Here is a 27,770-nt window from a genome sequence, read left to right as displayed (position 1 = left end):
TGTTATGTAAATTTTACCTCAGTAAGAAATTGAAGCCATATCTGACTCCAGCACCAGAATTTGTATATTCAACAGTATTCTGCTTTGAAGAAGGCTGTATTATAGCTACTATTTGATGGGTAGCCACCAGAAATGGCTTGGATCTCATTGACTAAGAGTCTGATAAAGTAAATATTCAATAATGCCAGCTCTGTTCTAATGCCCATACTTGTTGGGGCATAGCAATTAATAAGGTAGAGCTGCTCACATATGGATCTCCACTAATATTTGTGGGTCAGCACAAAGTATAGCTAGAAGCCCCTGGCTCACTCTTCTTCTTTTCCTCTCTCAAACCCCTTAAACTATCCCATACCTCATAAGCATGCTTATGGAAAACCCAGCCCAAACAACCAAGCTACACACACACACACACACACACACAGGCACACACACTTGTTCTTTGGGCATGCAACTGCTTAGAGGAGTGTTGGAGGTCCTGCAGTTGGCTCCGAATCTTTTGGGAAGAGAATTTTAGAGTCCAGGATATGTGGCATGTGATTTAAAGTCAGAGACAGCATAGGCCGCTTGGTCTTCTGGACTCCTTGTCTTGTAAACAGGAACATAGCTGGAGGAGGGTCAGAGTAGGAGCCTCAAAGCATGGGGCCAAGTCAGGGCCCCCTATTGCCCAAGTCTGGGGGTGGTAATGCCCTCCTGTTCCATTTCACTCACCCTTATTCTACCTTATCAGCCTTGGGTTAGGCCTGTCTCCACAGTTGGCCCTCGCTTATCGTGGTTAATCAGTCCCAGACTCTACCGCAATAAATGAATTTTCCTGAAGTAGGATTCTTTATTTATATATAGTTGTCCCTCACCACTTTGCACTTCGACTTTCCCAGCTTCACTCTATTGCGGTTTTTTCAAATATAGAAGCCAAAGTGGTGAGGGACAACTGAACTCTGGAATCAGCAAGGAGAGGCTGGCCTGGGAGAAAGTCTGAGGTTTCTTCTGACACCTTTACCAGAACTAAATTTCTGGAGTCTTAGGGGCCCCGTGGGGCTTGTCTGATTTAGCTCTGTGGAGGAGCTTGTCGTCACCATTGATTGCTCAGATTCCAGGATTCTGAGCTCTTCTTTCTACAAAGTTTTCTGCCAGAATTGCTGAAATGACCTTGCCCACCCCAGATTTTGAAATGCCAGCATCCATTGCTCCCAGCATATACCATATCCAGCTCTGTGTGTTCTTACCTTCTCTTAAATGCTAAAGCTAAAAGACTGTGATTCAGGAGTATAAAAATGGGAACTGAGATGAGATCACCTCAAAGTAGGAGGACAATTTATATCATGGAGATAAGTATGTTTTAGGAAAGCATAATAGATGGGTCCCTGACTTTCACTAGGGAGTGTTGTCAAGAGAAACATCTAGGATGCCTAAGATGGGACTTGCCTCCTGAATGACCTGACCAGGACCAAGGACAAACTGCAACTAAGATACATGCCCTTAGCGGGAACTGAACCCAGGTCTCTCTGGGTCGCAGGCCAATGCTCTAACCACTGAGCCAAACACGTTTGGCTCAGCGGTTAGAGTGTCAGCCCACTGGCCATTGAGTCGAGGGTTCAATTCCAGTCAAGGGCACATACCTTGATTGCAGTTCGTCCCTGGCCCTGGTTGGGTTGTGTGGGAGGTGACTAGTCCATGTGTCCCTCTCACATCAATGTTTCTCTCTCTCTCTCTCCTTCTCCCTCCCACTCTATCTGAAGATAAGTGGAAAAATGTCCTCAGGTGAGGATTTAAAAAAAAAAACAAATCTTAGGCAAGAAACGTGACAAAGATTATTATGTGAGAAAAAATGTTAAATGTGCATATGCTATTTTCAATTAAAAACAAATTTTTTTTCTTTACGGGTTTTTTAGAGAGAGGAGAAGGGAGAGGAGAGAGAGATAGAAACATCGGTGAGAACATAGATTGGCCGCCTCCTGCATGTCCCCACTGGGAACTTGGCCCACAACCTGGGCATGTGCCCTAACTGGGAATCGAACTGGCAGCCTCTTGGTGCATGGGTTGATGCTCAATCACTGAGCCACACCAGCCGAGAAATTTTCAGTTTTTTTTATTCACTAGCTTTCAATTTGTATGCCATGTACTCTGAAGGATAAAAAACTTCAATGTAGACAGAAAACTTACTCTGAGGCAGAATCCCTGAGGATTGGTCCATGGGTTACTCTCATGCTCTTGAAAGGGAAAGTAGAATTCAAAATTTGCTCTGACACTCAAGTTAGTGGTAGAATCAAGAGAATCCAAATGATGTTAACCCTAAGACCATAGCTCTCTCCATGTGCTGTACGTGTCCTTGAGAATTTGAGTGTTCAGAACTGCTTTATTTCTCACTCCTAACCCTCTATTCCCAGTTAGAAGTTTGTATTTGCCTCTATTCATGGGCTTAGTTCCATTCATATTAAGATCTATTCTAGCTAGGGGAGCATTGCTAAAATTATTTGCCTTATTATCAAATTCCATTCTCACTGATGACTATTTCTGTTGCTCTCTTCCCATACCTAGGTTTTCACCTCTTTCCAGTCTCTATTTCTGAAACTCCTACCAGACAACCATCAGAACTTCTCATTCTAGTCTTCATTCCTCATAATTTCCTCTTCATATTTTCTAATTCCATACCTCTCTGTGTTTTGTTCTGGATATTTTCTCCCCTTTTTATTTTATAGATGCTATTTATATTTTGTTTCTTTCAACATCTTTGAGAGAGGTGAGTTCCTACTGAATCGGCTATTTTCAAGATCTTACAAGATGGTGGAGGCAGGGCCATATATGAGGCTATTTTCTTTCCTTTTTTTATTCCTCACTGGAGGATATTTTTCCACTTATTATCAGATAGAGTGGGAGAGAGAGAGAGAGACAGAGAGAAACATCGATGTGATAGAGCCACATCAACTGGTTGCCTCCCACACGACCCGACCAGGGCCAGGCCAGGGATGAACCATAACCGAGGTACATGCCCTTGACCAGAATCAAACTTGAGACTCATTGGTCCACGGCCAACGCTCCAACCGCTGAGCCAAACCAGCCAGGGAGAGGATGTTTTCTTTATGAAACAATGTGTGTGAGTTTTTATAGCACTTACTTTCCCCCATGATCTGCACTGCTGGGTTGCTTACAATGCAGAGTCTATCTCCTCCATTCCTCCTCATCAACAGACTTTTCCCCACAACTATGGCTTATTTGCCCTTGTTCAACTTCACTTTCCCTAATATCTCAAATCTTTGTTACAAATGGGAGTAGGAAAGCTCCTATTTCAGCCTTGCCTGTTCTCATTGTTCTGTACAAGGGCTTGTGCCTCTTGGGGCACTTTCTTTGAAGAGCTATGTCACTCTCACTTTATATAATATCTGCATCCCTATGCATTCATTATCACATTCCTATTTGACGTTCATGATATTGGGCAGTCCCTCCTTATAGGTTGTAGTCCAGGGTTACAGATGTTTCTAGTTACATTGCAAATAGAGTTTGTCTATTTTTAATTCTCTTTGTAGTTTGAGTTAAACAAGGATGAGTTTATGAGAGAAGGAATATCACTATTTTTTTTTGTTGTTTTTTATCCTCACCCAAGGACATTTTTGCATTTATCTTCAGATAGAGGGAGAGAGGAGGAAAGAGAGAGAGAGAAACATCAATGCGAGAGACACACATTGAGTGGTTGCCACCCACATGACCCCAACCAAGGCAGGGACAAACTGCAACCGAGGTACGTGCCCTTAGCAGGAACCAAACCCAGGACTCTCTGGTCTGCAGGCCAATGGTCTAACCACTGAGCCAAACCGGCCAGGGTGGAATATCACTGTTTTTATTCTACTATTTGAAAACCAAAGCTTAAATTGTTTTTGACACTTTATCCAATATTTCCATGTATTTAGAGAAGGTGGGGAGGGAATAGAGATATTTCAGTATGTCCTCTATTTACCATCTCAACCAGGCAATATAGTTTCAGCAATAATTGTGTGGATGCCTCTCCTCAAAAATAACAAATTGAGCCCTGGCCAGTTTGGCTCAGCAATTAGAGCATCGGCCTTCAGACCAAAGGGTCATGGGTTCAATTCCTGGTCAAGGGCATGTACCTGGGTTGCAGGTTCAATCCCCAGCCCCAGTCGAGGTCATGCAGGAGGCAATCAATTGATGTGTCTCTCTCAGATTGATATTTCTCTCTCTCTCTCTGTCTCCCTCACTCCTTTCCATTCTATCTAAAAATCAATGGGAAAATATCCTTAGGTGAGGATTAACAACAACAAAAAATAACAAGTTGAATTTCCTTCTATCCTATAGGAATGGGGAGTCATATTTAGTATTAAGCAGTATTATAGAAAAGGCTATGCAGTATTTTTTGGAAACCTGGTTTTTTCAACTAAGATTCATCCCTAATATCTACTAGATGTGTTAATCACAGTTGCTGTCATCCCCATAGTCCATGCTAAAAATCTAGCCTATATACACCATGTAGCCTCCACTCCCTTTCCCAGGCCACAGGTTATTAAAATACTGGTGCACTTCTGACCTATTTCATTGGCTATTCAACTACCCAAGATGTGACCTAATGCAAAAAAATAATCTGGCAAACTAGAACCTCTTGTGAATTTAATTCTGGAAATAGATAATAATAAAGTTGACAGTCTGAAGCAGAAGTATAAAGATTGACATGAAGTAGAGTTTGGGACATGAAAAGTCATGGTATGGAGAATCATAAGGAAACAATCTAGAAGCTGAATTTTAAACATAAGACAGGATAAATGCAGAGACGTAGGGTGGAGAGAGTCAGTTAGTTGGTAGAGATAAGAATCATAGAAAAACAAATGTGGAAAGTGGCAGTGTGACATTAACCACAGCACTGTCCTTTGACTCTTCCTGGATTCCTAGGCACAATGCCTTGCCATAGCAGGGGTTCAACAAGTGACTTGGAAGAATGGATATTTAGCCTCACAGTAAGTGAGATTACCTTTTTGCTTAAGGTAACTTGTCTGCATCTCTACTTTTATAACACATCCTCTAGTCTAGCACTTGATAGAAACTGCTTAAAACTTGCCATGGAGTTTGCTAAACACTCATGTAATGACTTACTCTCAATCTTCATCCTCTTTGACTTGTTGAGTCAGTCCTTTGGCTCTTGTGATACAATACTGTCCTAGTTCTCCTGCCTCTACCCACTCCTTTGCCTTGGCTGGTTTCTCTTCCTCTTCTCACTTTCTTAAGTGTAAACAATCAGTATGGTCTGTCTTCAGCTCTCTTCTCTGTTCTCTCTTCTTACCAAGTGCGGCATTCATTCCCATTACTTCATGTACAGCCTCTACAGAGGTGACTCCCAAATCTGTATCTCTGAGCCCACATCTCTGAGCCCATGACTGGGTTATTGAAACTTGAACAAGACTAAGATAGAACTCATATTTTCCCCTAAGTTAGTTCCTTCTCTTGACTTCCTTATTATTATACCTCTAGTATCCCAGTTTTGAAATCTGAGTTATCTTTGGGTGTTCTCCTCTTCCTTCCTCATCATCTAGTCAGTTGTAAAGAAAGTCCAGTTAATTGCTAACCCTCTTCTGCCTCCAAAATCTTCTGTTGCTTTTCATAGTCTACCAAAATGTTTTGTGGTTTTTTTTTTAAAAAGGCCCCAGAATTCAGAATTCTCTACAACATGTTGCAAACTCCTATTTATAGTCTTATTCCACATGGTTCTGTTGTACAGTAAAACTTTTAAATTTATCATACTTTTATATATTAACAATTCATTTAAGTTTTATTTACACAATTTTTAAAAAAATTATTCTATTTTTTGTGCTAGGCTGAGTGGGCAATTCTGTGAAAGAGAAGAGAGAAAATCTGTTTATTCTCCACCATCTCAATATGTGCTTAAAAGATCAAACTCCAAAAAATATGCCCATCAGGAAATATTCAAGTACAAAATATATTGCATTTTAAGCCTGTCAGGCTGTCTTGAAAACTTTAAAATCAGATGCATTCTGTATAAGATAAAACTTGTGGGAGAATCTGGAGTTGAGCATGATTTTAAGAGAAAGGTTGCCTAGTAGAGCTGGTTTTTAATCCTAGTGAATGCAGTATCTTCTATAAAGGGATGCCATTTAGGAACTTTATTGAATGTGTTTTTAGAATATATTTAAAGTACATTACTGGTTGTCAGGGCTGGGGTGAGGGGGAAATGAGGAGTGATTACTAATTGGTATGGAACTTCTTTTTGAGGTGAGAGAAATGTGCTAGAATTAGATAGTGGTAATGGTTGTACAACTTTGTGACTATGCTAAAAATCACTGCATTGTATATTTTAGAAGGGTGAATTTCATGATATGAAAATATATACTTAATGTTATTGATTGTTGATATTATATGATTTTTTGTTAATTCATCTTGCTGCTAGAGGTTTTGCCAATTTTCCTGACTTTCAAGAATATGGCCTCATATAGACCAGTAGAACAGAACAGGGAATCCAGAAATGGACCCAAGACATTACGCTCAATTAATATTTGATAAAGGAGGCAAGAGCATACAGTGGAGTAAAGACAGCCTCTTTAATAAATGGTGTTGGGAAAATAGACAGCTACATGTGAAAAAATCAAACTAGATCTTCAATTTACACCATACACAAGAATAAATTCAAAATGAATAAAAGACTTAAATGTGACTCATGAATCCATAAAAATCCTAGAAGAAAAGGTAGGCAACAAAATTTCAGACATCATATGCAGCAGAATTTTCACTGATACATCACCTAAGGCAACAGAAGCAAAGGAAAAAATGAGCTCATGGGACTACATCAAACTGAAAAGCTTCTGCACAGCAAAAGAAATAACCATCAAAATGGAAAGGCCACCCACTGTATGGGAGAGTATCATTGCCAACGATACATCAGATAAGGTGTTAAGTTCCAAAATATATAGAGTACTCATACAACTCAACAAAAGGAAGACAAAGAACTCAATTAAAAAATGGGCAGAGGAGCTGAATAGACACCTCTCCAAACAGGACATTCACATGGCCAAAAGACATATGAAGAAATGCTCAACATCACTAACCATCAGAGAGATGCAAATTAAAACAACAATGAGGTATCACCTCACACCATCAACAAATCATCAAACAAGTGTTGGCGACGTTGTGGAGAAAAGGGGACTCTAGTACACTGCTGGTGGGAATGCAGACTGGTGCAGCCACTATAGAAAACACTGTGGTGTTACCTCAAAAAATTAAAAATTGAATTTCCATTTGACCCAGTGATCCCACTTCTAGGAATATACCCTAAGAAATCTGAAACACCAATCAGAAAGAATATATGTACCCCCATTTCTATAGCAGCACTATTTACAATAGCTAAGATCTGGAAACAGCCCAAGTGTCCATCAGTAGACGAATGGCATATATACACAATGGAGTATTATGCAGCTATAAGAAAGAAAGATCTCATCCTTTGAGATGACATGGAGGGACCTGGAAAGTATTATCCTAAGTGAAACAAGCCAAGCAGAAAAAGACAAATACCACATGATCTTACTTATTTGTGGAATATAATGAACATAACAGTCTGAGGAATAGGGTAGACCCAGAGACGTGGAAGTAGGGTACAGACTGACAACCCTCAGAAGAGGGGGTGGTGGGGGCAGGAAAGAGATAAACCACAGAATTATATGCATGTATGCATAACCGATGGACATGGACAACAAAGCCAGGGACGGAGTTGGGGAGATGGGGAGGAGGGTGTCAATGGGGTAAAAAAAAAAGGAGAAACATCTGTAAAAAAAAAAAAGCTTATGGTCTCTTCTATAAAACAAGGGAAAATAATATTAGCTAAGATTTATTGAGCGTTCACTGTGAAGAATGATTTATACACATTATTTTATGTAGTCCTTATAACAGTTCAGCCCACAGGCTCTGGACCCAGCAGCCAGCTCTGGTGGCTCATCCTAGTAGTCACCATTGAGAGGAGACAGCATAAGGAATTCATCTCATTACCAGTGGCATTTAAATATTTTTGAAATATGAAAAGTATAACTGCAGTTCCAATTCAGGGATCATCAAAGAGAGCAGAGAACATAGGATTTATAAAAGGTGCAGGTTTGGGCAGATTTGAAGACTGATACTTTATGAACTTGAACACAGGAGCTGGGAATATAATGGTGAACAAAACAGTTTGTTCCTGCTCTCACAAAACTTAAAAATTTAGTGAGGAATATAAAATCAAACAAACAAATAACAAAGACCCTTTTGAGATGTGGTGGTTTCAGCAAGGTCTCATTTTCCTTTCTTCAGCCCTTGTCATTTGGACGGCTGCTGCTTTCATATTTTCATACCTTACTGCAATCACTCTCTGCCATTTGGACCCTGCTTTGCCTTATATTAGTGATACAGTAGCTCCAGAAAAATGCTTGTTTGGGACAATGCTAAATTTCACCACAGTTTTATGCATTGCTAATGTTTGTTATAAGCAAGTTCATACTCTGAATCAGAAGGGAATTATATCATCAGATTAAACAAAGCTGGCCTTGCCCTGGCCAGTTTGGCTCAGCGTTTAGAGCGTCAACCTGTGGTCCAGAGAGACCCGGGTCCAGTTCCCGCTAAAGGCACATACCTCAGTTGCAGTTTGTCCCCAGCCCTGGTTGGGTCGTGCGGGAGGCAGCCACTCTATGTGTCCCTTTCGCATCGATGTTTCTCTCTCTCTCTCTTTCTTCCTCTCTCTCCCTCCCACTCTATCTGAACAAAAAATGGAAAAATGTCCTCCGGTGAGGATAAAAAAAAAACAAAAAACAGAGCTGGCCTTGTACTTGGATTCTGATTTGTTTAAGACTTTCTATTATGGCAAACTTCCAGAAAACAACCTTTTTTTATTGTACAGAGTGGGGCAAAAGTTTACAGTTTAGCAATAATACAATAATTATAATAAATAATAGTATAAGAATAAACTGCTTTGCATACTCAAACTGTAAACCTACTTTTGTCCCACCCTGTACATATATGTGGAGCTGTGCTCACCTTTGGTATGGGCCTATTATATATGTTTGTTCAGACCATCTTTTCCTACCAAATGCAGTCCAAAATTCATGGCAAACAAATCTTCTGGATCAGACTACTATTGGTTATCTTGTGTGGAGTAAGTGCATTTAGCATGCTGACTTGCTCATCACTCTTGTACAGTGGCAGTTTTGGCACAGATGTAGTACAGAACTCTACTGGAACTCCAAGGAGAAAGGTTTTGTGTTTCACTACTCCAGCAGAATAGTCTATGTCATTTCTTTTCTTTTTTTAATTAACTAAACTCCATACTTTATTCAGATTTTCTCAGTTTTTCCATAATGTGCTTTTTCTGTTCCAGAATCCCATCCAAACTATCACATTACATTTCTTAGTCGTCTTGTCTGCTTAAGCTCCTTTGAGCTGTAACAGTTTCTCAGACCTTTTTTGTTTTTGATGACCTTGACAGTTTTGAGATGTACTGGTCAGATATTTTGTAGAATATCTCTCGATTTGGATTCAGCTGATGTATTTCCTCAGGGTTTTCCTGGTATTATAGGTTTTTTGCAAAAAAAAGACCACAGAAATCAAGTACCATTCTCAATTAGTTCTATTTCAATAATGAGTAATAACATTTTTTTCTTTTGTTCTTATTCTCACCTAAGGATATGTTTATTGATTTAAGAGAGAGAGAGATTGATGTGAGAGAGAAACATGATTGGTTGCCCCCATACACGCCCTATCTGGGGATATAACCCCACAACCTAGGTGTGTGCCCTAACTGAGAATCGAACCCACCACCATTTAGTTATGAGATGAAGCTCCAACCAACTGAGCCATCTGGCCAGAGCAGTAATAACATTTCTTTTTTTTTTTTTTTAATCCTCACCTGAGGACATTTTTTCATTTCTTGTTCAGATAGAGTGGGAGGGAGAGAGAGAGAGAGAAACATTGACGTGAAAGGGACACATCAAGTGGCTGCCACACGCACGATCCAACCAGGGCCGGGGACAAAATGCAACCTAAGTACGTGCCCTTAGCGGGAACCGAACATGGGTATCTCTGGACCACAGGCCGATGCTCTCACCGCTGAGCCAAACCAGCCAGGGCAGTAATAACATTTCTTATGAGTAATAGCATTAACTTCTGCATATTGACTAATGACTTCATGAAAATTATCTTTGCTTCTTTATCGTCAAAGGACATTTGACTCATAGTTGATCAAAGAACACTTTTTATTTACTTTAACTTTGAAAAGCTTTTTCACATAAAGTAACAACTGTGCAAAGTTCATAAGAAAAGGCCCTGGCCCTGGCCGGTTTGACTCAGCGGTTAGAGAGTCAGCCTGCGGACCAGAGAGACCTGGGTTCGGTTCCCGCTAAGGGCATGCACCTCGGTTGCAGTTTGTCCCTGGCCCTGGTTGGGGTCGTTTGGGTGGCAACCACTCGATGTGTCTCTCTCACATCGATGTTTCTCTCTCTCTTCCTCTCTCTCCCTCCCGCTCTATCTGAAGATAAATGCAAAGAAAAAAAGAAAAAGAAAAAGAAAAGGCCCTGGCCATTTTGGCTTAGCAGTTCGAGTATCTGCCTGCGAACCAAAGAGTCGCAGGTTCTTTTCAGTTCAGGGGCATGTACCTCAGTTGCAATTTGGTCCTGACCCTGGTCAGGGTTGTGCCGGAGGCAACCAATTGATGTGTCTCTCTCACATTGATGTTTCTCTCTCCCTCGTTCTCCCCCTCCCACTCTGAAAATAAATGGAAAGAATATCCTCAGGTGAGGAATTTTTTTTAAAAGTTCACAGAAAAGGTAAAATATTATTGCTGTCCTATCTTTAGGAAAAGATGTTCAATCTTGTTCTAAGAAAAATGCAAATTAGAATTATGCAGTAGTACTGTTACTTCTCAGATAATCAAAGATCAAATAATTTGATAACATAATATAGTGATAAGAAATAGGGAAGCAGGAATTCCAATATATTGCAGGTAGAAATATAAACTGAAGTATTCCTTAAAATTATGACAATCAAAATTACAAATGCACACATTTTTTGGTTCTGTATTCTTTTTTTTTAAATGTTTTCCTTTATTGATTTTAGAGAGAGAGGAAAGGAGAGAGAGAGAAACATCAATGAGAGAGAACATGGACTGGCTGCCTCCTGCATGCCCCTCACTAGGGATCGGGCCCACAACCTGGGCATGTGCCCTGACCAGGAATCAAACCGGTGACCTCTTGGGGCATGGGTCAATGCTCAACCACTGAGCCACACTGACCTGGCTTCTTTTTTTTTTTTAAGAGCAGTTCTACAGTTGCCTGCTCACTTCCACCTATATGGTATCCCTCTACTCTTTTTTTTTTTAATGATTTTTCTTTATTGATTTTAAAGAGAGAGGAGGAAGGGAGAGGGAGAGCGATAGAGACATCAATGAGAGAGAACATCAATTGGCTGCCTTCTGCATTCCCTCCACTGGGGATTGGGCCCACAACCTGGGCATGTGCCCTGACTGGGAATTGAACTGGTGATCTCTTGGTGCATGGGTTGATGTTCAACAACTGAGCCACACCAACCAGGCCTACATTCCTTTTTTTTTTTTTTTAAATTTTTAAATTTTTTCAATTACCGTTGACATACAATATTATATTAGTTTCAGGCATACACCCCAGTGATTAGACATTATATAACTTTCTAAGTGATCATGCCAATATATCTCATACTCCCATCTGACACCATACATAATTATTAGATTATTGACTATATTCCCTATGCTGTACTTTACATCCCTATGACTATTCTGTAACTATCAATTTGTACTTTTGTACTTCTTAATCTCTTTGCCTTTCCCCCCAGTGTCTCTCCCCCCTCTCCTATTTGGCAACCATCAAAATGCTCTCTGTATCTATAAGTCTGTTTCTGTTCCACTTGTTCGCTTACTTAATTTTTTAGATTCAGTTGTTGATAGATATGTATTTATTGCCATTTCATTGTTCATATTTTCATTTTTTTTTTCTTAAAGAAGACCCGTTAACATTTCATGTAATACTGGTTTAGTGGTGATGAACTCCTTTAGCTTTTTCTTGTCTGAGAAGCTCTGTATCTGTCCTTCAATTCTAAATAATAGCTTTGCTAGGTAGAGAAATCTTGGTTATAGGTCCTTGCTTTTCATCACTATGAATATTTCTTGCTTATCCCTTCTGGCCTGCAAAGTTTCTATAGAGAAATCAGCTGATGGTCTTATGTGAGTTCCCTTGTAGTTAACTAACTGCTTTTTTCTTGCTGTTTTTAAGATTCTATCATTGTCTTTAACCTTTGGCATTTTAATTATGATGTGTGTTGATGTGGGCCTCTTTGGGTTCTTCTTGTTTGTGATTATTTGTGTTTTCTGGACTTGTATGTCTATTTCCCTCACAGGTTAGGGAAGTTTTCTGTCATTATTTTTCAAATAGGGTTTCAATTTCTTGCTCTCCCTCTCTTCTCCTTCCAGCACTACCATGATGCAACTGGAAGTTGTCCCAGAGTCTCCTTACAGTATCCTCATTTGGGGGGGGATTAATATATATATATATTTTTCTGTTCTGATTGGGTATTTTTTGCTTCCTTATTTCCAAATCACTGTTTTGATTCTCGGCTTGATCTACTCTGCTGTTGCTTCCCTGTAAATTTTTCTTTATTTTAGTTAGTATAGCCTTTATTTCTGACTGGTTCTTTTTTATGGTTTCCATGCTCTTCTTTATGCCATTGACATTCTCACTAAGTTCACTGAACATCCTTATAACCAGGGTTTTAAACTCTGCATCTAATTGATTACTTGTCTCCATTTTATTTAGTTCTTTTTCTGGAGTTTTGTACTGCTCTTTCATTTGGAACATGTTTCTTTGTCTCTTCATTTTGGCAGTCTCCCTGTGTTTGTTCTATGTATTAGGTAGAGTTGCTAGATATCCTAGGCTTGGTAGAGTGACCTAATGTAGTAGGTGTCCTATAGCGTCCAGTGGCATAGCCTCCTCATTCACCCAAGCTGTGCACTCCTGGTGTGTCCCCCCATGTGGGTTGTGTACACCCTCCTGTTGTAGTTGAGCTTTGATTGCTGTTGGCATGTCAATGGGAGGGATTTACCCCCAGGCCAATCAGCTGCAAAGACTGGCTGTAACCATCATGGAGGATCAGCTGTGTAGGGGCCTATCCCTTGGAGCAGGACTTACTTCAGTAGGGCTATACTGCCCAGTGAATCCACCCCTTGAGTGTGTCAATTGTGGAGGTGGTTGGGTGGTACTTCAATGTGATCTGAAGCTGTCCACCTGGTGAGAGAGCTCTGCGTTCTCCTGGGAGGTGCAGGCCAAGCTCAGCCGCCACCTATATTCTGCCCAGGGCTACTCAGCATGAGCTACAGGTGATCTGCAGATGGCTGCTACTTGTGCTGAGCTTAGAGGGGCTGAGGAGAGGCCAAGCTGTGAAACAAGGCTGTTTGCCGCTCATGCCAGGCCTGGGGCCACTTAGCGAGAAGTACAGGGCATGCAGAGGCCAGATGCTGCTTGTTTGAGAGATTTTAGGAAAGTCTGAAGCATGAGCCAAGATAGGCCATTCACAGGGAAAAGACACTGGAAACAACTTGGGTGGGCCCAAAAGCTGGGTGAAGCAGAGCTCAGGAAATCACCAGGGCAGGGCAAACAGTGTAAGCCAGGTTGATGGAGACTCATATGGTGCCTGCCCACCAGCTCTGTGGGGAAAGGGCTCAGAAAAGTCTGTGTCAGCACTTCTGTCTGGGAGAAAGCTGCCTTTTCAGCTCTCACCCTGATGCCAGACACTGTCGTTCCTCCTGGTATGTCCCTGGTGCCCTTCAAGCTGCTGCTTTAGCATTGGAGCTCAGAGGGAGTGAATCCAAGTAAGTCCATGGGTGGGCCCTTTAAGAGGAATGCTTGAGCCCTGGCCAGTTTTCTCAGTGGTTAGAGCGTCGGCCCACGGACCAATGAGTCCCAGGACTTCTCTTCCTGGCACTGGAACCTTGGGCTACAAAGCCTGGTGTGGGGCTGGGACTCCTCCTTCCTTAGGGGGGACCTCCACAACCACTATATCCCTCCTGATTTTTATCCATCACATGTGGGTGTGGGACCAGCCTGTTCTGCACCCCGCCCCCCTCCTACCAGTCTCAATGTGACTTCTTCTTTATATCCTTGGTTGTAGGACTTTTATATATTTCAGGCGGTACTGAATGATGGCTGTTCTGTACTTTACTAGTAATTTTTATGTGGTTATGGGAGGATATGAGTACTGTATTTGCCTACGCCACCATCTTGACTGGAAGCCTGTTATTTTCCTTCTTTTTGTTTTTTGTTTATCCTTGACTTGTATTCATGATTTTCAGAAAACTTCTTTACTGGTGGAAGCCAATTTACACAGATTAACTATCCATGCCCTATCAATAATGAATGAACACATCTAATTTCCAGAGATTTATGATAAAGGGATAATATAGTTCTGTGATGATTATGATTTTCAGGGATTGGGAAAATATTCATAAGTTACTTCTCCTGCTCTGAAATTTTCAACCAATTAATCAAGGCTGACAGTGACATTTATGGATACTGATAATCAAGAGACATGAATTAAACCATTTCATAAGTTATTTTAAAGCATATCTTCAACAGGACCATAAAAAAAAATTATGCTATACTTACTTTTTTAACCCAAAAAATAAAACCAAAGGACTACAAAAAAAAAAAAAAATCCTCATGCCCTGGCTGGTTTGGCTAAGTGGTTAGAGCGTCGGCCTGCAGACCAGAGAGTCATGGGTTCGATTCCAGTCAAGTGTACATACCTCGGTTGTGGTTTGGTGCCCAGCCCTGGTTGGGGTTGTGTGGGAGACAATCAGTCAGTGTGTCTCTCTCACATGTTTCTTTCTCTCTCTCTCTCTCTTTCTCTCTCGCTCTCTCTCTAACTCTCTTTCTCTCTCCCTCCCTTTCTCCCACTCACTCTATCTGAAGATAAATGGAGTGATCCTCAGGTGAGGATAAAAAAAAACTCTTGCGCGACTCAGTGGTTGACTGTTGACTCATGCACCAAAAGGTCGCCAGTTTGATTCCCGGTCAGGGCACATGCCCAGGTTGTAGGCCAAATCCCCAGTGGAGGGCATGCAGGAGGCATCCAGTCAATGTTCTCTCTCATCGCTGTTTCTATCTCTCTCTCCCTCTCCCTTCCTCTCTCTCTCTCTAAAATCAATAAAGAAAAAAAATTTTTTTAATCCTCATAACAACCTTGTGAAAGAGGTATTATTATGCCATTTTTAAGGAAATTAAAGTTATAAAGAGGTTAAGTAACTTGCTAGGGTCACTCAGTAATTAAGTGAGGGAGCCTGGATTAGAACTATTTGTCTCACCCTAAAGCCCATTAGCAGAGTCAGCAGAGAACCAATCAATGCTTTCTGCAATTGAATTTATTAAATGGATCAAATTTGTGAGGCAAAATACCTGGAACAATTTCCCACTTCTCTAGAGGAAGGCATAGAATTAGAAACCAAAGGAAATTCTGAAATTTCTCTACCTAGAAATCTTAGGAAAGCACACCCACTGCTGCCCCTTAGTGAAAGCTTAACCTTAAGGCATAGGAAGGGAGATTCAAGTCAAGAATTGATATTCATTTTTATAAAGTCTCTGGCTTGCAAGAATCACCTTCTAGGACTTCCAGTCAAGATGGCGGGTAGGTAAATACGGTATCGCGTCCTCCCATAACCACATCAAAGTTACAACTAAACTACACAACAACCATCATTCAAAACTGCCTGAAATGGAGCTAAATGGAAGTCCTACAACTACGGAATTAAAGAAGCAGCCACATCAAGACTGGTAGGAGGGGCAGAGGCGGAGGGGCTGGTCCCACACCCATGTGTGGCAGATAAAAATCAGGAGGACACCTCGGCTGGGAAAGCCCTCTCTGAGGACTGAGGGATCCCCATCCCACACCAGGCACCCTGCTCAGGGTTCTGGTGCCAGGAAGAGAAGTCCCCACAACTTCTGGCTGGAAAAACCAGTGGGAACTGAGGCTCAGGGAGGCTGAGGTGGCTGGAGCCCCAGGCAGCTCCTTAAAGGGCCCGTACACGGACATATCAGACTCACTTCCTCTAAGCTTGGAGGGGAGGCAGCTCGAGGGGTGCCAGAGACATACAGGAAAGAACTGAGCCATTTGGCACTGGAGCGAGGGTTGGAGAGGGGGCTTTCTCTGGGACAAACGTGCTGTCAGAGGTCTTTGTTCTTTTGGTGAGCCCTTCCCTGGGGCAGCAGACAGCCGCCATATCTGGGACTCCAGCAACCTGGCACACACTGGTTGCCCCGCCCTGATGAGTCCCCGAGGCCCCGCCCCACCCAACTTTCCGGCCCACTCAAGCTGTTGCCACTTGCTTTACCATAGGATTGGACTATCTTGGATCCTGCTTCAGGTTTTCCTAAATTCTTTCCAACAAGCAGCATCTGGTCTCAGCTAGCCCCATACCTTTCATTAAGTAATACATAGAAACAAACACAGGGAGGCAGCCAAAATGAGGAGACAAAGAAACAGGTCCCAAATGAAAGAACAGAAAAAAATCTCCAGGAAAAGAACTAAGCAAAATGGAGATAAGCAACCTAACAGATGCTAAGTTCAAAATACTGCTTATAAGGATGCTCAATGAACTTAGTGAGAACCTCAGCAAACTTAGTGAGGGCCTCAAGAGCATAAAAAAGGACCAGTCAGAAATGAAGGATGCACAGTCAGAAATGAAGGAGGCACTAACTGAAATAAAGAATAATTTACACAGATTCAATAGTAGAGTAGGTAAAGCCAAAAAAGCAAACCATTGATTTGCAATATAAGGAAGCAAAAAACACCCAATCAGAACAGCAAAAAGAAAAAAGAATTCAAAAAAATGAGGATAGTGTAAGGAGCCTCTGGGACTACTTCAAGCGTGCCAACATTTGCATCTTGGGGGTGCCAGAAGGAGAAGAGCGAGAACAAGAAATCGAAAACCTATTTGAAACCATAATGGCAGAAAACTTCCCTAACTTGGTGAAGGAAACAGACATACAAGTCCAGGAAGCACAGAGAGTCTCAAACAAGATGAACCCCAAGAGGCCCATACCAAGACACATCATCATCAAAATGCAAAAGGTTCAAGACAAAGAGAGAATCTTAAAAGCAGCAAAGAGAAAGCAGCTAGTTACCTACAAGGGAGTTCCCATAAGGCTGTCAGCTGATTTCTCAAAAGAAACTTTGCAGGCCAGAAGGGAGTGGCAAGAAATATTCAGAGTGATGAAAAGCAAGAACCTACAACCAAGATTACTCTATCCTGCAAAGCTGTCATTTAGAATCGATGGCCATATAAAGAGTTTCCCAGCCCTGGCCGGTTTGGCTCAGCGGTTGGAGTGGTACAGAGAGACCTGCGTTCGGTTCCCGCTAAGGGCACGTACCTCGGTTGCAGTTTGTCCCTGGCCCTGGTTGGTCGTGCGGGTGGCAGCCACTCGATGTATCCCTTCACGTCGATGTTTCTCTCTCTCTCTCTCTTCCTCTCTCTCGCTCCCACTCTATCTGAACAAAAAATGGAAAAATGTCCTCGGGTGAGGATAAAAAGAAAAAAGAGTTTCCCAGACAAGAATAAGTTAAAGGAGTTCATCACCAGCAACCTGTTATTATATGAAATGATGAAGGTCTTTTTGAAGAAAAAGATAAAATATATGAACAAACAAAATGGCAATGAACACATATCTATCAACAATGGACTCTACAAACAAAATGAACAGGTAGAACAGAAACAGTCTCATAGATACAGAGAACATTTTGTTGGTTGCCAAATGGGAGGAGGGCTGGGGAAATGGGTAAAAAAAGTGAAGGAATTAAGAAGAACAAATTGGTTGCTAGACTGACAAACCTCAAAGGAAAGGGGTTGGGGGGGTGAGAAGAAATAAACCAAAGAACTTATATGCATAAACAATGGACACAGACAACAGTGTGGGAAAAGGCAGGAAGGAGGCAGGAGTGGGGAGGAGGGGGTCAATGTGGGGGGGGGGAGGAATGAGGAACATCTGTAATACATTCAACAATAAAGATTAAAAAAAAAAGAATCACCTTCTAAAGAAGCACATCCACCTTCTTCCACTAACCTGGTACATTCTCCTGGAGCAGAGAAACGGCAAGAAGTAGAGCAACAAAGCCCTTAGAAACTTGTGGAAGAAATACTTAATTTTCCCAGAGGTTGTTTTTTTGTTTTTTGGTTTTTTTTGTTGTTGTTTTTTTCCTGAGAAGTTATGGATTGTGAACTTTTGAAATCATGGATACTAAAATACTTAAGGGGATCTGTTGCTTTTTAAAGACATTGTTACATATTTAAAGGCATTTTTTTTTCTCTTCAGCTTTTATTCCTTCAAAGAAATATTTTGAAAACTCAGATGGGCAGATTTTCTGAAGAATTAACCTTAAGAGCAGAGAAATACAATCCATCTATAGAGGACAAGCCACATAGCACAGCCAGCTCAAACCCAAGAGCAAGATATAGCCATGTCCACGTGCCCTGCCATTTTCACATGAAAAGAAAAAATTATGGACTGTTGACTTATTGGAACTTCTCAGAGTTGAAAGAGATCTAAAGTCATTTAATTTACTTCTTTCCAACCTCTGCCTGAAGATTTGAAATAATGGGAAGCTCACTATTATACAATTTTTTTTTTTTTTTACCATTATGGAAAAGTGTGTATTTTTACTGACTTTGCTTTACTAAGAGTGTGGTAGGAATAAGCAACTGTTTATTTTTTTCCTTTAGAAATTATTTTAAAAAATACTTATAACTGTTTTAACAGTTAAGGACAGACAAGAAGAAGAGAAAATCTAAATTTCCTGTATTTGAGGAAATTAGAACCTCATCTGAATGATTAATATACTTTTATTTATTTATTTTTCAATCCTCACCTGAGGATATTTTTCCATTTATCTTTAGATAGAGTGGGAGGGAGAAAGAGGGAGAGAAAGGGAGAGAGGGAGAAACATTGTCGTGAGAGGGACACATTGACTGGTTGCCTCCTGCACAACCCCGACCAGGACCAGGGATGAACCCCAACTGAGGTACATGCCCTTGACCAGAATTGAACCCATGACTCATTGGTCCTTGGGCTGATGCTCTACCACTGAGCCAATCCGGCCAGGGCGATTAATATACCTTTATATTAATCTTTATAAGAAGTGGAAATGATAACTCATTACATAAGGACTTCTGTTAAAATTTCTGTTGATGGATTTTAGTGAGTTTTTTCAGCTTTTTTATAGTCAATAAACATTTTCTTTTGTCTATCAAGAGAACTCTTAGTTCAGAATATTACTTTCTTTTAGCTCTGAATGGATCTTAAAGAAACTCAATTAAAAACATTTAACCTCTGAGAATTAACTTTGCTTTAAATATAAAATATCAAATGTGATAGTATAACGAGCAAACCAAGTTATACATAATCTTTTTCAATCTAAACTAAAATGGCCCTGGCTGGTTTGGCTCAGCGGTTAGAGCATCGGCCTGTGTCCAAAGGACCCAGGTTCTGTTCCCTCTAAGGGCGTGTACCTCGGTTGCAGTTTGTCCCCGGCCCTGATGGTTGTGTAGATGGCAGCCACTCTATGTGTCCCTTTCACATCGATATTTCTCTCTCTTACTCTCTCTCCCTCCTACTCTATCTGAACAGAAAATGGAAAAATGTCCTCAGGTGAGGATAAAAAAATAAATAAATAAATAAATAAATAAATAAATAAATAAATAAAATGATATATTGATAAGGAAAGTACATTTTCATAGCATTAAATTTAATTTTTCTCAGAAACTTATGGTGGGCCCTGGTCGGATTGGCTCAGCAGTTGGAGCATTGGCCCATGGACCAGAGAGTCCCGGGTTCAGTTCCCGCTAAGGGTATTTACCTCAGTTGCAGTTTGTCCCCGGCCCCGGTTGGGGTCGTGTGGGTGGCAACCACTCAATGTGTCTCTCTCACATGGATGTTTTTCATTTCCTCTGTCTCCTGCTCTATCTGAAGATAAATGCAAAAATGTCCTCAGGTGAGGATAAAAAAATTTTTTTTTTTTTTAATTGATGGTGGGCTTCATTACTTTTCTACAACCTCTCATCTAAATTCTTGGTTATTCTAAGATCTTGAGAGAAATAGAAGCTATAAGCTGCCACAGTTAAATATTCCCTGAATTTCCTTTCATGCGCTAAAATGATACCCCCTTCTGACTGGGCTTTCCAAATGACACCTAGAAAACCAGCTGAGTTAGAAAAGAATAACTCACCTCCATTAAGCTCTGTCATCAGGCCACCAGGGCAGAAGCAGGCACTTGAAACACAGCCCAATAGGCTTAGGATGGCTGCAGACCAGGAGTATAGGACCTGGTAGCTTGCTAAGAATGGGCTCAGAGCTTAAAAGAAGGAGGAAAAGTTCAGGAGATTGGGAGAAGGGGCAAGGCCAAGGTGAGGTCTGGCAGATTCCGTGACAGTTTGTCAGTTGTTTTGATCATCATTAGCTTAAGGGAAAGAGAAACCCTGACTGGAATGGCCTACCTGCCCTCCCTTTTTTGTGGGAGAGGGGGATAGCAACTCATTTAGATTTCAGGTGGCAGTCTATTTTTTTTTTTTTTTTTTGGCAGTCTAATCTTAAGGTTTACATATCCCCATTTCTGAACTAGGGTGCTCTACTAGAAAAGAAATAATCTCTCCTGCCTACAAGCATGTGAAATAACCACCTCAAATCTCAAGATCCTGTCATAGCATTGAGATCCCAGCTAAGTGGCTTTACTAGGGAGCTATTTCACTTCTCAGAGCTCACATTCCATTGAAACAGGCCCCTACTTTTATGTCTGAGAAAGTCACAAATGCCTGGAAAACCCAGGCCCTAAGGAAGCAAGATGAGAAAAGCCCAATTTCAGCTTTCTTCAGTTTTAGCCCACAAAGATACATAGCTATACTGTGCTCCTGAGTGAGCATAATGGAACCAAATAGCTTTTCTTACAGCAATTTGTCTAGCCCAGTATATTTTCTTGAATCTCTACCTCCTGCCTAGGTATCCAGCCTTAATGCCTACAACTGTTCCCCTCACATTTGGGATTGCCCAAATATGCCATGCTTCTGTGGCTTTGCACATGTTTCCCTTCTGCTAGGGATTACCCCACTCTGAATCCAGTCATGATCTATTTTTTGAACTCTGCTATAACTAGCACCCAAATTTTACCCTCCCCCTATTCCTTGTAGAAAATATTTTGCTTGTTCTATACCAGAGTTTCTCAACTTCAGCCCTACTGATATTTTGGGCTGGCTAAGTGTTTGTTGTGGTGAGGCTGTCCTGTGAACTTTAGGATGCTTAGCATCTGCTCACTAGATGCCAGTAACAACTCCCTATTTGTGACCATCAAAAATGCCTGCAGACATTGCCAAATACCTGTGGAGGGTATGGGGGTAGGACCTACCCCCAGTTGAGAATCACTGCTTTACACATTTCTATAGTACACTAGATTTTTGTACCTACCTGGACATAATTATTTAAATTTTTGATTGCATGTCCTCCACTTCACTAAATTATAAACTGTTGGGTAGTGCTGTATCTTGCTCACTTTGACAGTACATGGCATTCATTGGATCAAATTCCTTGTCAAGTAAATGGTTATGAAATTCTGATGATCACCTAGAAACTAGGTCCCTAAGTTAAAATATTAATTTGATTTCATCTTGAATAATTTTGTTGTTGGGTAAAATGTTTACCAATGTTTAGTGAAAATGATTGTGCTAAATCCTGGAGCCTGCACATTCTTGGGCCTTTTGCCCAGGAGGGAGAACATTGGCCTAGAAGACAAAAGCCTTTGTCTCCCGTCAGAGCACTGACTAACTGTGGCTAAAATGTGTAACTCTTCTGGGCATCATTTCTTCTATCTATTAAATCTGAATTCCTAAGACTCCTCCTCTACCTCTAAAGTTTGTGATTTCAGAACCCACATAGCAAGAGGTCTAAAATTTCACAAGCGGGAATTAAAACTTTATTTTACTATCTAAGAAACTATATATACCGCCCTGGCCGATTTGGCTTTGTGGTTAAAGCGTCGGCCCGTGGACCAATGAGTCTCGGTTTTGATTCAGGTCAAGGGCACATGCCTCAGTTGCTATTCACCCCACCCTAGCCGGGGTTGTGCAGGAGGCAACCAGTGAACGTGTCCCTCTCACATCAATGTTTTTCTCTTTCCCTCCCTCTACCCGCTCCTACTCTAAATGAAGATAAATAGAAAAATATCCTCGGGTGAGGATAAAAAAAAGAAAAGAAACTACACATACCAGGTTTTACCACATAATTGGTAAGGGGGGGGGGGGAATAAAGTTTATAAACCAAAGTTGCTTTTCTTTTCCAAGCCTAAATTTTATCATACATAAAATAAAAATGATAATACCTACCTCATGGGATTATCGTGAGGATTAAATGAAATTATATATGTGATGTACTTAACAGTACATGACACACAGTGAGAACCCAATAAATGGTAGTAGCTATTATTATTATTGTACTAACATTGGTTTAGCAAATAGTTTACAAAACTTCTCTCTCTCAAATTAACTTTCTGACTTAAAATATAAGAAAAGGTGTAAATAGCTATTAATCTTCATGGACTCCAGCAGAACTGAACATAAATTAAAAGTTCAGTTTTTCATCTTCTAGACTCCAAGGAAATTACCAAGAAGTCAGTTATTTTCTATTTTAAGCAGCACTTAGCAGATATTTCTATAATATCTTTTATTGCACTGCATTATTTCTTTCATTGTGTTATAACTATGTGTTTTCATATCTCTTCTCCACTATCTGGTAACTTCTTTGAGAAAAGGATTGTTTTATTCATCTTCTTAACTACACAGGACTACCACACTATCAAAATTTAATAAATACCAGGTAAATGAGCAGATGAAAGAGTGAATTAATGAATGGTCCATGCCCAGCAACCCATTGCACCTTCTCTCCTCCTTTTTTTCTTTTTTTAGAGTACGTTTATTAAAGCTGGGGATAGTGAAACAAGGAAGGGCCTGGAATAGAAGAAGAAACAGGACAGAGCTTAGGTGGGGCTGCTTTGGCTCTCTAGCAATGTTAAAGGAAAGAAATGAGCCACAGTGGGGCTGCTTTAGCTTACTGGGAAATCAGAGAAAGGGGGGCCTTGGAGATAGGTTCAGGGGGTAAGCCCAGGATGAACTGCTGCCACTGGCCATTGCTCCCCTGGCTGTAAGTCTCGAGGGGAGTCATTCTTTTTTTATTCTTTACTGATTTGAGAGAGAGAGAGAGAGATAGAAACATCAATAAGAGAGAACATTGATTGGCCTCCTCCCACATGCCCCCCACTGGGGATCGGGCCCACAACCTGGGCATGTGCCCTGACTAGGAATCAAACCAGCGACCTCTTGGTGTGTGGGTCAACACTCAACCACTGAGCCACACTGGCCAGGCTCATGGGGACTCTTTTTTTTTTTTTTTTTTAATTTTTATTTTAAATACATTTTTATTGATTTTTTTAGAGGAAGGGAGAGAGAAATAGAAACATTGATGTGAGGGAGAAACATTGATCGGCTGCCTCCTGCACATCCCCCACTGGGGATTGAGCCTGCAACCCAGGCATGTGCCCTGACCGGGAATCAAACCAGGCCCTCTCAGTCCATGAGACGACACTCAACCCACTAAGCCACACAGGCCGGGCTCATGGGGATTCTTAAGAGTTTAGGAGAAAGAAAATTCACTCCAAAAGGAGATTCAAGTGGGTGTTCCACAAGGACGGCGTGCCACCTTCTCTTTTCTGATTGGAGAACAGAGTAGCTGCTATTTCTGTGGCTTGGGCTTGTTAAGAAAGGAAGAGAGAAGTTGGTACTTTAAGGGTTCTCTTCTCAGCAAGAAGCCAAGTGGTGTGGGTATCTGGCTGCCTCTATCCTGCCACACCCACTGACAGCCCCTCCGACCTCCTTTTAAAGAATCAGTGATGCTGGCAGAGCCACAGCTGGGGCCACATGCCTTCTTCATGTCACTGCACAGGAGAAAGGAATATGCCCTGGAGGGTTTGTTTATCTGCTGAAAGCGAAGGGGGTAGGAAAGGGCCCATATTAAATGCTACCCTGATTTAGCTTTCATTTTCTGTTGTAACCGCTCAATGAACATCAGGAAATGACAAGTGAAAATTGCAAAATTATCTCACTGCGGGACTAACTGAGGCTAAAGCTAAATCAGACATCAAGTGGATAAATTTGATTGTCCACATCACCTAATTTTATTTCCACTCTTGTTAAAGGAGCTTCTACTTTTCTATTTACCTGAAAGCTAAAACCAAACTGCGACAGCTGTCCCCTGGACTCCTATCATTGCTACCTCAGATCAACAAATATCTCTCAAGAGCTACCACAGCTCAAAGACTTGCTCAGCTCTGCTGGCTATGCTAAATGGAACTGTTAGACAGACATCCAAGGGCAGGAGAGTACCAGTTAAATTCCTTAGACCAAGATTACTTAATCCTGCCCTGGGCGGTTTGGCTCAGTGATTAGAGCATCAGCCCGTGGACCAATGGGTCTTAGGTTCATTCAATACCTGGTCAAGGCATGTATCTACCTGTGTTGCACATTCAATCCCCAGCCCTGGTTGGGATCCTGTGAGAGGCAACCAATCAATGTGTCTCTCTCACATTAATGTTTCTCTTTCTCTTTCTCTCTCCCTTCCTCCCACTCTATATTTAAAAAAAAATAATAATAATAAGTTTACTTCATCTTCTTTCTTATACACTTCATAAAATACACTTTTATTTTTAGAGGAAAGTCAACACCAGGGTCTTCCCTTCTTAATTCCATCTCCATATTTCCCCCCCAACTTTCAAACAGTATCTTCAGTTTTCACTGAGATCATGCTGAATCCTTAAGATTCGTTTTCTGTGGGCTTTGTTCCCAAACCTTTAATGACTTCTTAGCACTTGTAGAATAAAATCTAAACTCCATAACACAGCAAACAGTGCTCTACTCGTTATGTGGCCTTGATCTTCTCTTCTAGCTTTAGTTCTCACTTATTCCCACAACTATGTACACTAGTCACCAAATTACTCACATTAAGTGAGTAATGTGACAGCTCCTTCTATGGCAGCTCCCTTCAACCTCTGCTCTTACAGTTTGTTGGGTTCCTGCTCTTGCCTAGGTGTATACCTCGCCTGCCCATAATGTGTGAAGTGCCTAGTACTGTACCTGGAACATAGCTATTGCTTTCAAAATGGCATTATTAATAGCTTCTTGCTTTGATTCTTTTTTTTTTTTTTTTTAGAAAGATAGGAAAGGGGCAGGGGGAGATATCTTGTTCCACTTATTTGTGATTCCTGTATGTGCCCTCACCTGGGATCAAACCCCCAATCTTATTGTATCAGGATGACACTCTAACCAACTGAGCTACCTGCCTAGGGCTTGCTTCAATTCTTTTTTTTTTTTTAATCCTCACCCGAGGACATTTTTCCATTTTTTGTTCAGGTAGAGTGGGAGGGAGAGAGAGGAACAGAGGGAGAGAGAGAAACATCGATGTGAAAGGGACACATCGAGTGGCTGCCACCCGCACAACCGACCAGGGCCGGGGACAAACTGCAACCGAGGTACGCGCCCTTAGCGGGAACCGAACCCGGGTCTCTCTGGACCGCAGGGCGACGCTCTAACCGCTGAGCCAAACCGGCCAGGGCTTGCCTCAATTCTTAAAAGAGAGAATATGTCATGTTCCCACTAAAACAAACCCTTGATCCTAGGGCTTATATTTCTAAATATTTATCAAATTTCTGTCCCTGATAAGTTGAGCTAAACCAGTGTCCTCAAATATGCCTATGGGGGATGAGAGTTAACAAGAAGGCGGCATAAGGGAACTTTTGGTATAATGAAATTGTCCTATATTTTGATTGGGATGTTGGTCATATGCATGTGTACGCTAGCTTAAATTCTTCTAATTATACACTTAAGATCGATGCATTTCTCTGTCTATAAAATTTACCTTAATTTTTAAAAGTCAGAATCCTATTTCTCCCCCTAAATCAGATATCAAAATCTGAAATGTCTACATGAGCTTGGCAGGTAAGGTAAACATGCAGTGGGCTGGGTAGAATACAATAGGGAAAGTTGAGGGCTGCTGGCAAACTGGAGAGAGTATGCTCTTTATCCAGATCACATGGACAATACATGTAAAAGCAGAATCTGTATTTATCAGGTACCTCAGGTGTTCTGATTATTAGCCAAATACGCTATGTACTGTGCTATGTCACAGAGCAATTAATGTTCTCCAAAGTGAAATGCACAAGATGATCTACTGAAATGTAAGAAGATAATACTTAGACCTTTCTTCTATTATTTTTCATTTTCATGTTCTTTTTCTTCCTCATTTCATTTCAGAACAAACAAAAGAACCCACAGAAGGGAGTATATTACATTTATCTTGCATATCCTATGCTAAGTCAAGCAAGTAAGGTCTGGAGTATAGGACATCCCAGGGACAGAAGTGAGTACACAGACAATGGGCACTGCTTCATTGGCAAGACTGAGCCTCCATGGAAGAAAGCAACACTGAGACTTCTGGTCAAGATGGCGGTGTAGGTAAACGTGGGTATTGCGTCCTCCCACAACCACATCAAAGTTACAACTAAACTACACAACAACCATCATTCAAATCTGCCTGAAATCAAGCTGAATGGAAGTCCTACAACTACAGAATTAAAGCAGCAGCCACATCGAGACTGGTAGGAGGGGTGGAGGGCCGGTGGTGAGATAGGCTGGTCCCACACTCACTTGTGGCAGATAAAAATCAGGAGGACACCTCGGCTGGGAAGGACCTTCCTGAGGACTGAGGGGTTTTCATCCCACACCAGGTGCCCTGCTCAGGGTTCCGGTGCCAGAAAGAGAAGTCCCCATAATTTCTGGCTGGAAAAACCAGCAGGAACTGAGGCTCAGGGAAGCTGAAGTGCCTGGAGCCCCAGGCAGCTCCTTAAAGGGCCCGTGCATGAACTTATCGGACTCTCTCCCTCTAAGCTTGGAGGAGAGGCAGCTCGAGGGGCGCCAGAGACATACAGGGAAGAACTGAGCTATTTGGCGCCGGAGAGGGGTCTTTCTTGGGACAAACGTGCTGTCAGAGGTCTTTGTTCCTTTGGTGAGCCCTTCCCTGGGGCAGCAGACAGCCGTCATATCTGGGACTCCAGCAACCTGGCTCACACTGGTTGCCCCGCCCTGGTGATTCCCTGAGGCCCCACCCCACCCAACTTTCAGGCCCACTCAAGCTGTTGCCACTTGTTTAACCATAGGATTGGCCTATCTTGGATCCTGCTTCAGGTGTTTCCTAAATTCTTTCAAACGAGCAGCATCTGGTCTCAGCTAGCCCCATACCTCTTGTTAAGTAATACACAGAAACACACACAGGGAGGCAGCCAAAATCAGGAGACAAAGAAACAGGTCCAAATGAAAGAACAGAACAAAACCCCAAGAAAAGAACTAAACGAAATGGAGATAAGCAACCTAACAGATGCTGAGTTCAAAATACTGCTTATAAGGATGCTCAATAAACTCAGTGAGAACCTCAGTGAACTTAGTGAGGGCCTCAAGAGCATAAAAAAGGACCAGTCAGAAATGATGGATGCACAGTCAGAAATGAAGGAGGCATTAACTGAAATAAAGAATGATTTACATAGATTCAATAGTAGAGTACGTAAATCCAAGAAGCAAACCATCGATTTGGAATATAAGGAAGCAAAAAACACCCAATCAGAACAGCAAAAAGAAAAAAGAATGC

At 41.5% G+C, this 27,770-nt stretch overlaps 1 protein-coding gene and 1 pseudogene across 3 annotated transcripts in view; one reads left to right on the top strand and one right to left on the bottom strand.

The window, feature by feature from the left end:
• TRIM69 (tripartite motif containing 69) overlaps window positions 1-20,597 on the bottom strand; it is a 51,468-nt gene extending 30,871 nt beyond the window's left edge. For all 3 annotated transcript variants that reach the window (XM_036267751.1, XM_036267771.1, XM_036267761.1), the window contains exon 1: window positions 20,266-20,597. In XM_036267751.1, coding sequence (XP_036123644.1) covers window positions 20,266-20,271 — 6 coding nt within the window. In that variant the 5' untranslated portion in view covers window positions 20,272-20,597. The remainder of the gene's footprint in view (window positions 1-20,265) is intronic.
• Window positions 8,253-14,439, top strand: LOC118633785 (annotated as a pseudogene).
• Window positions 20,598-27,770: the final 7,173 nt, after the last annotated feature.

Source organism: Molossus molossus, unplaced genomic scaffold (assembly GCF_014108415.1).
Source record: "Molossus molossus isolate mMolMol1 unplaced genomic scaffold, mMolMol1.p scaffold_m16_p_1, whole genome shotgun sequence".
In the NCBI taxonomy this organism is placed as follows: Eukaryota; Metazoa; Chordata; class Mammalia; order Chiroptera; family Molossidae; genus Molossus; species Molossus molossus.
This window is presented reverse-complemented; position numbering and strand designations above follow the sequence as displayed.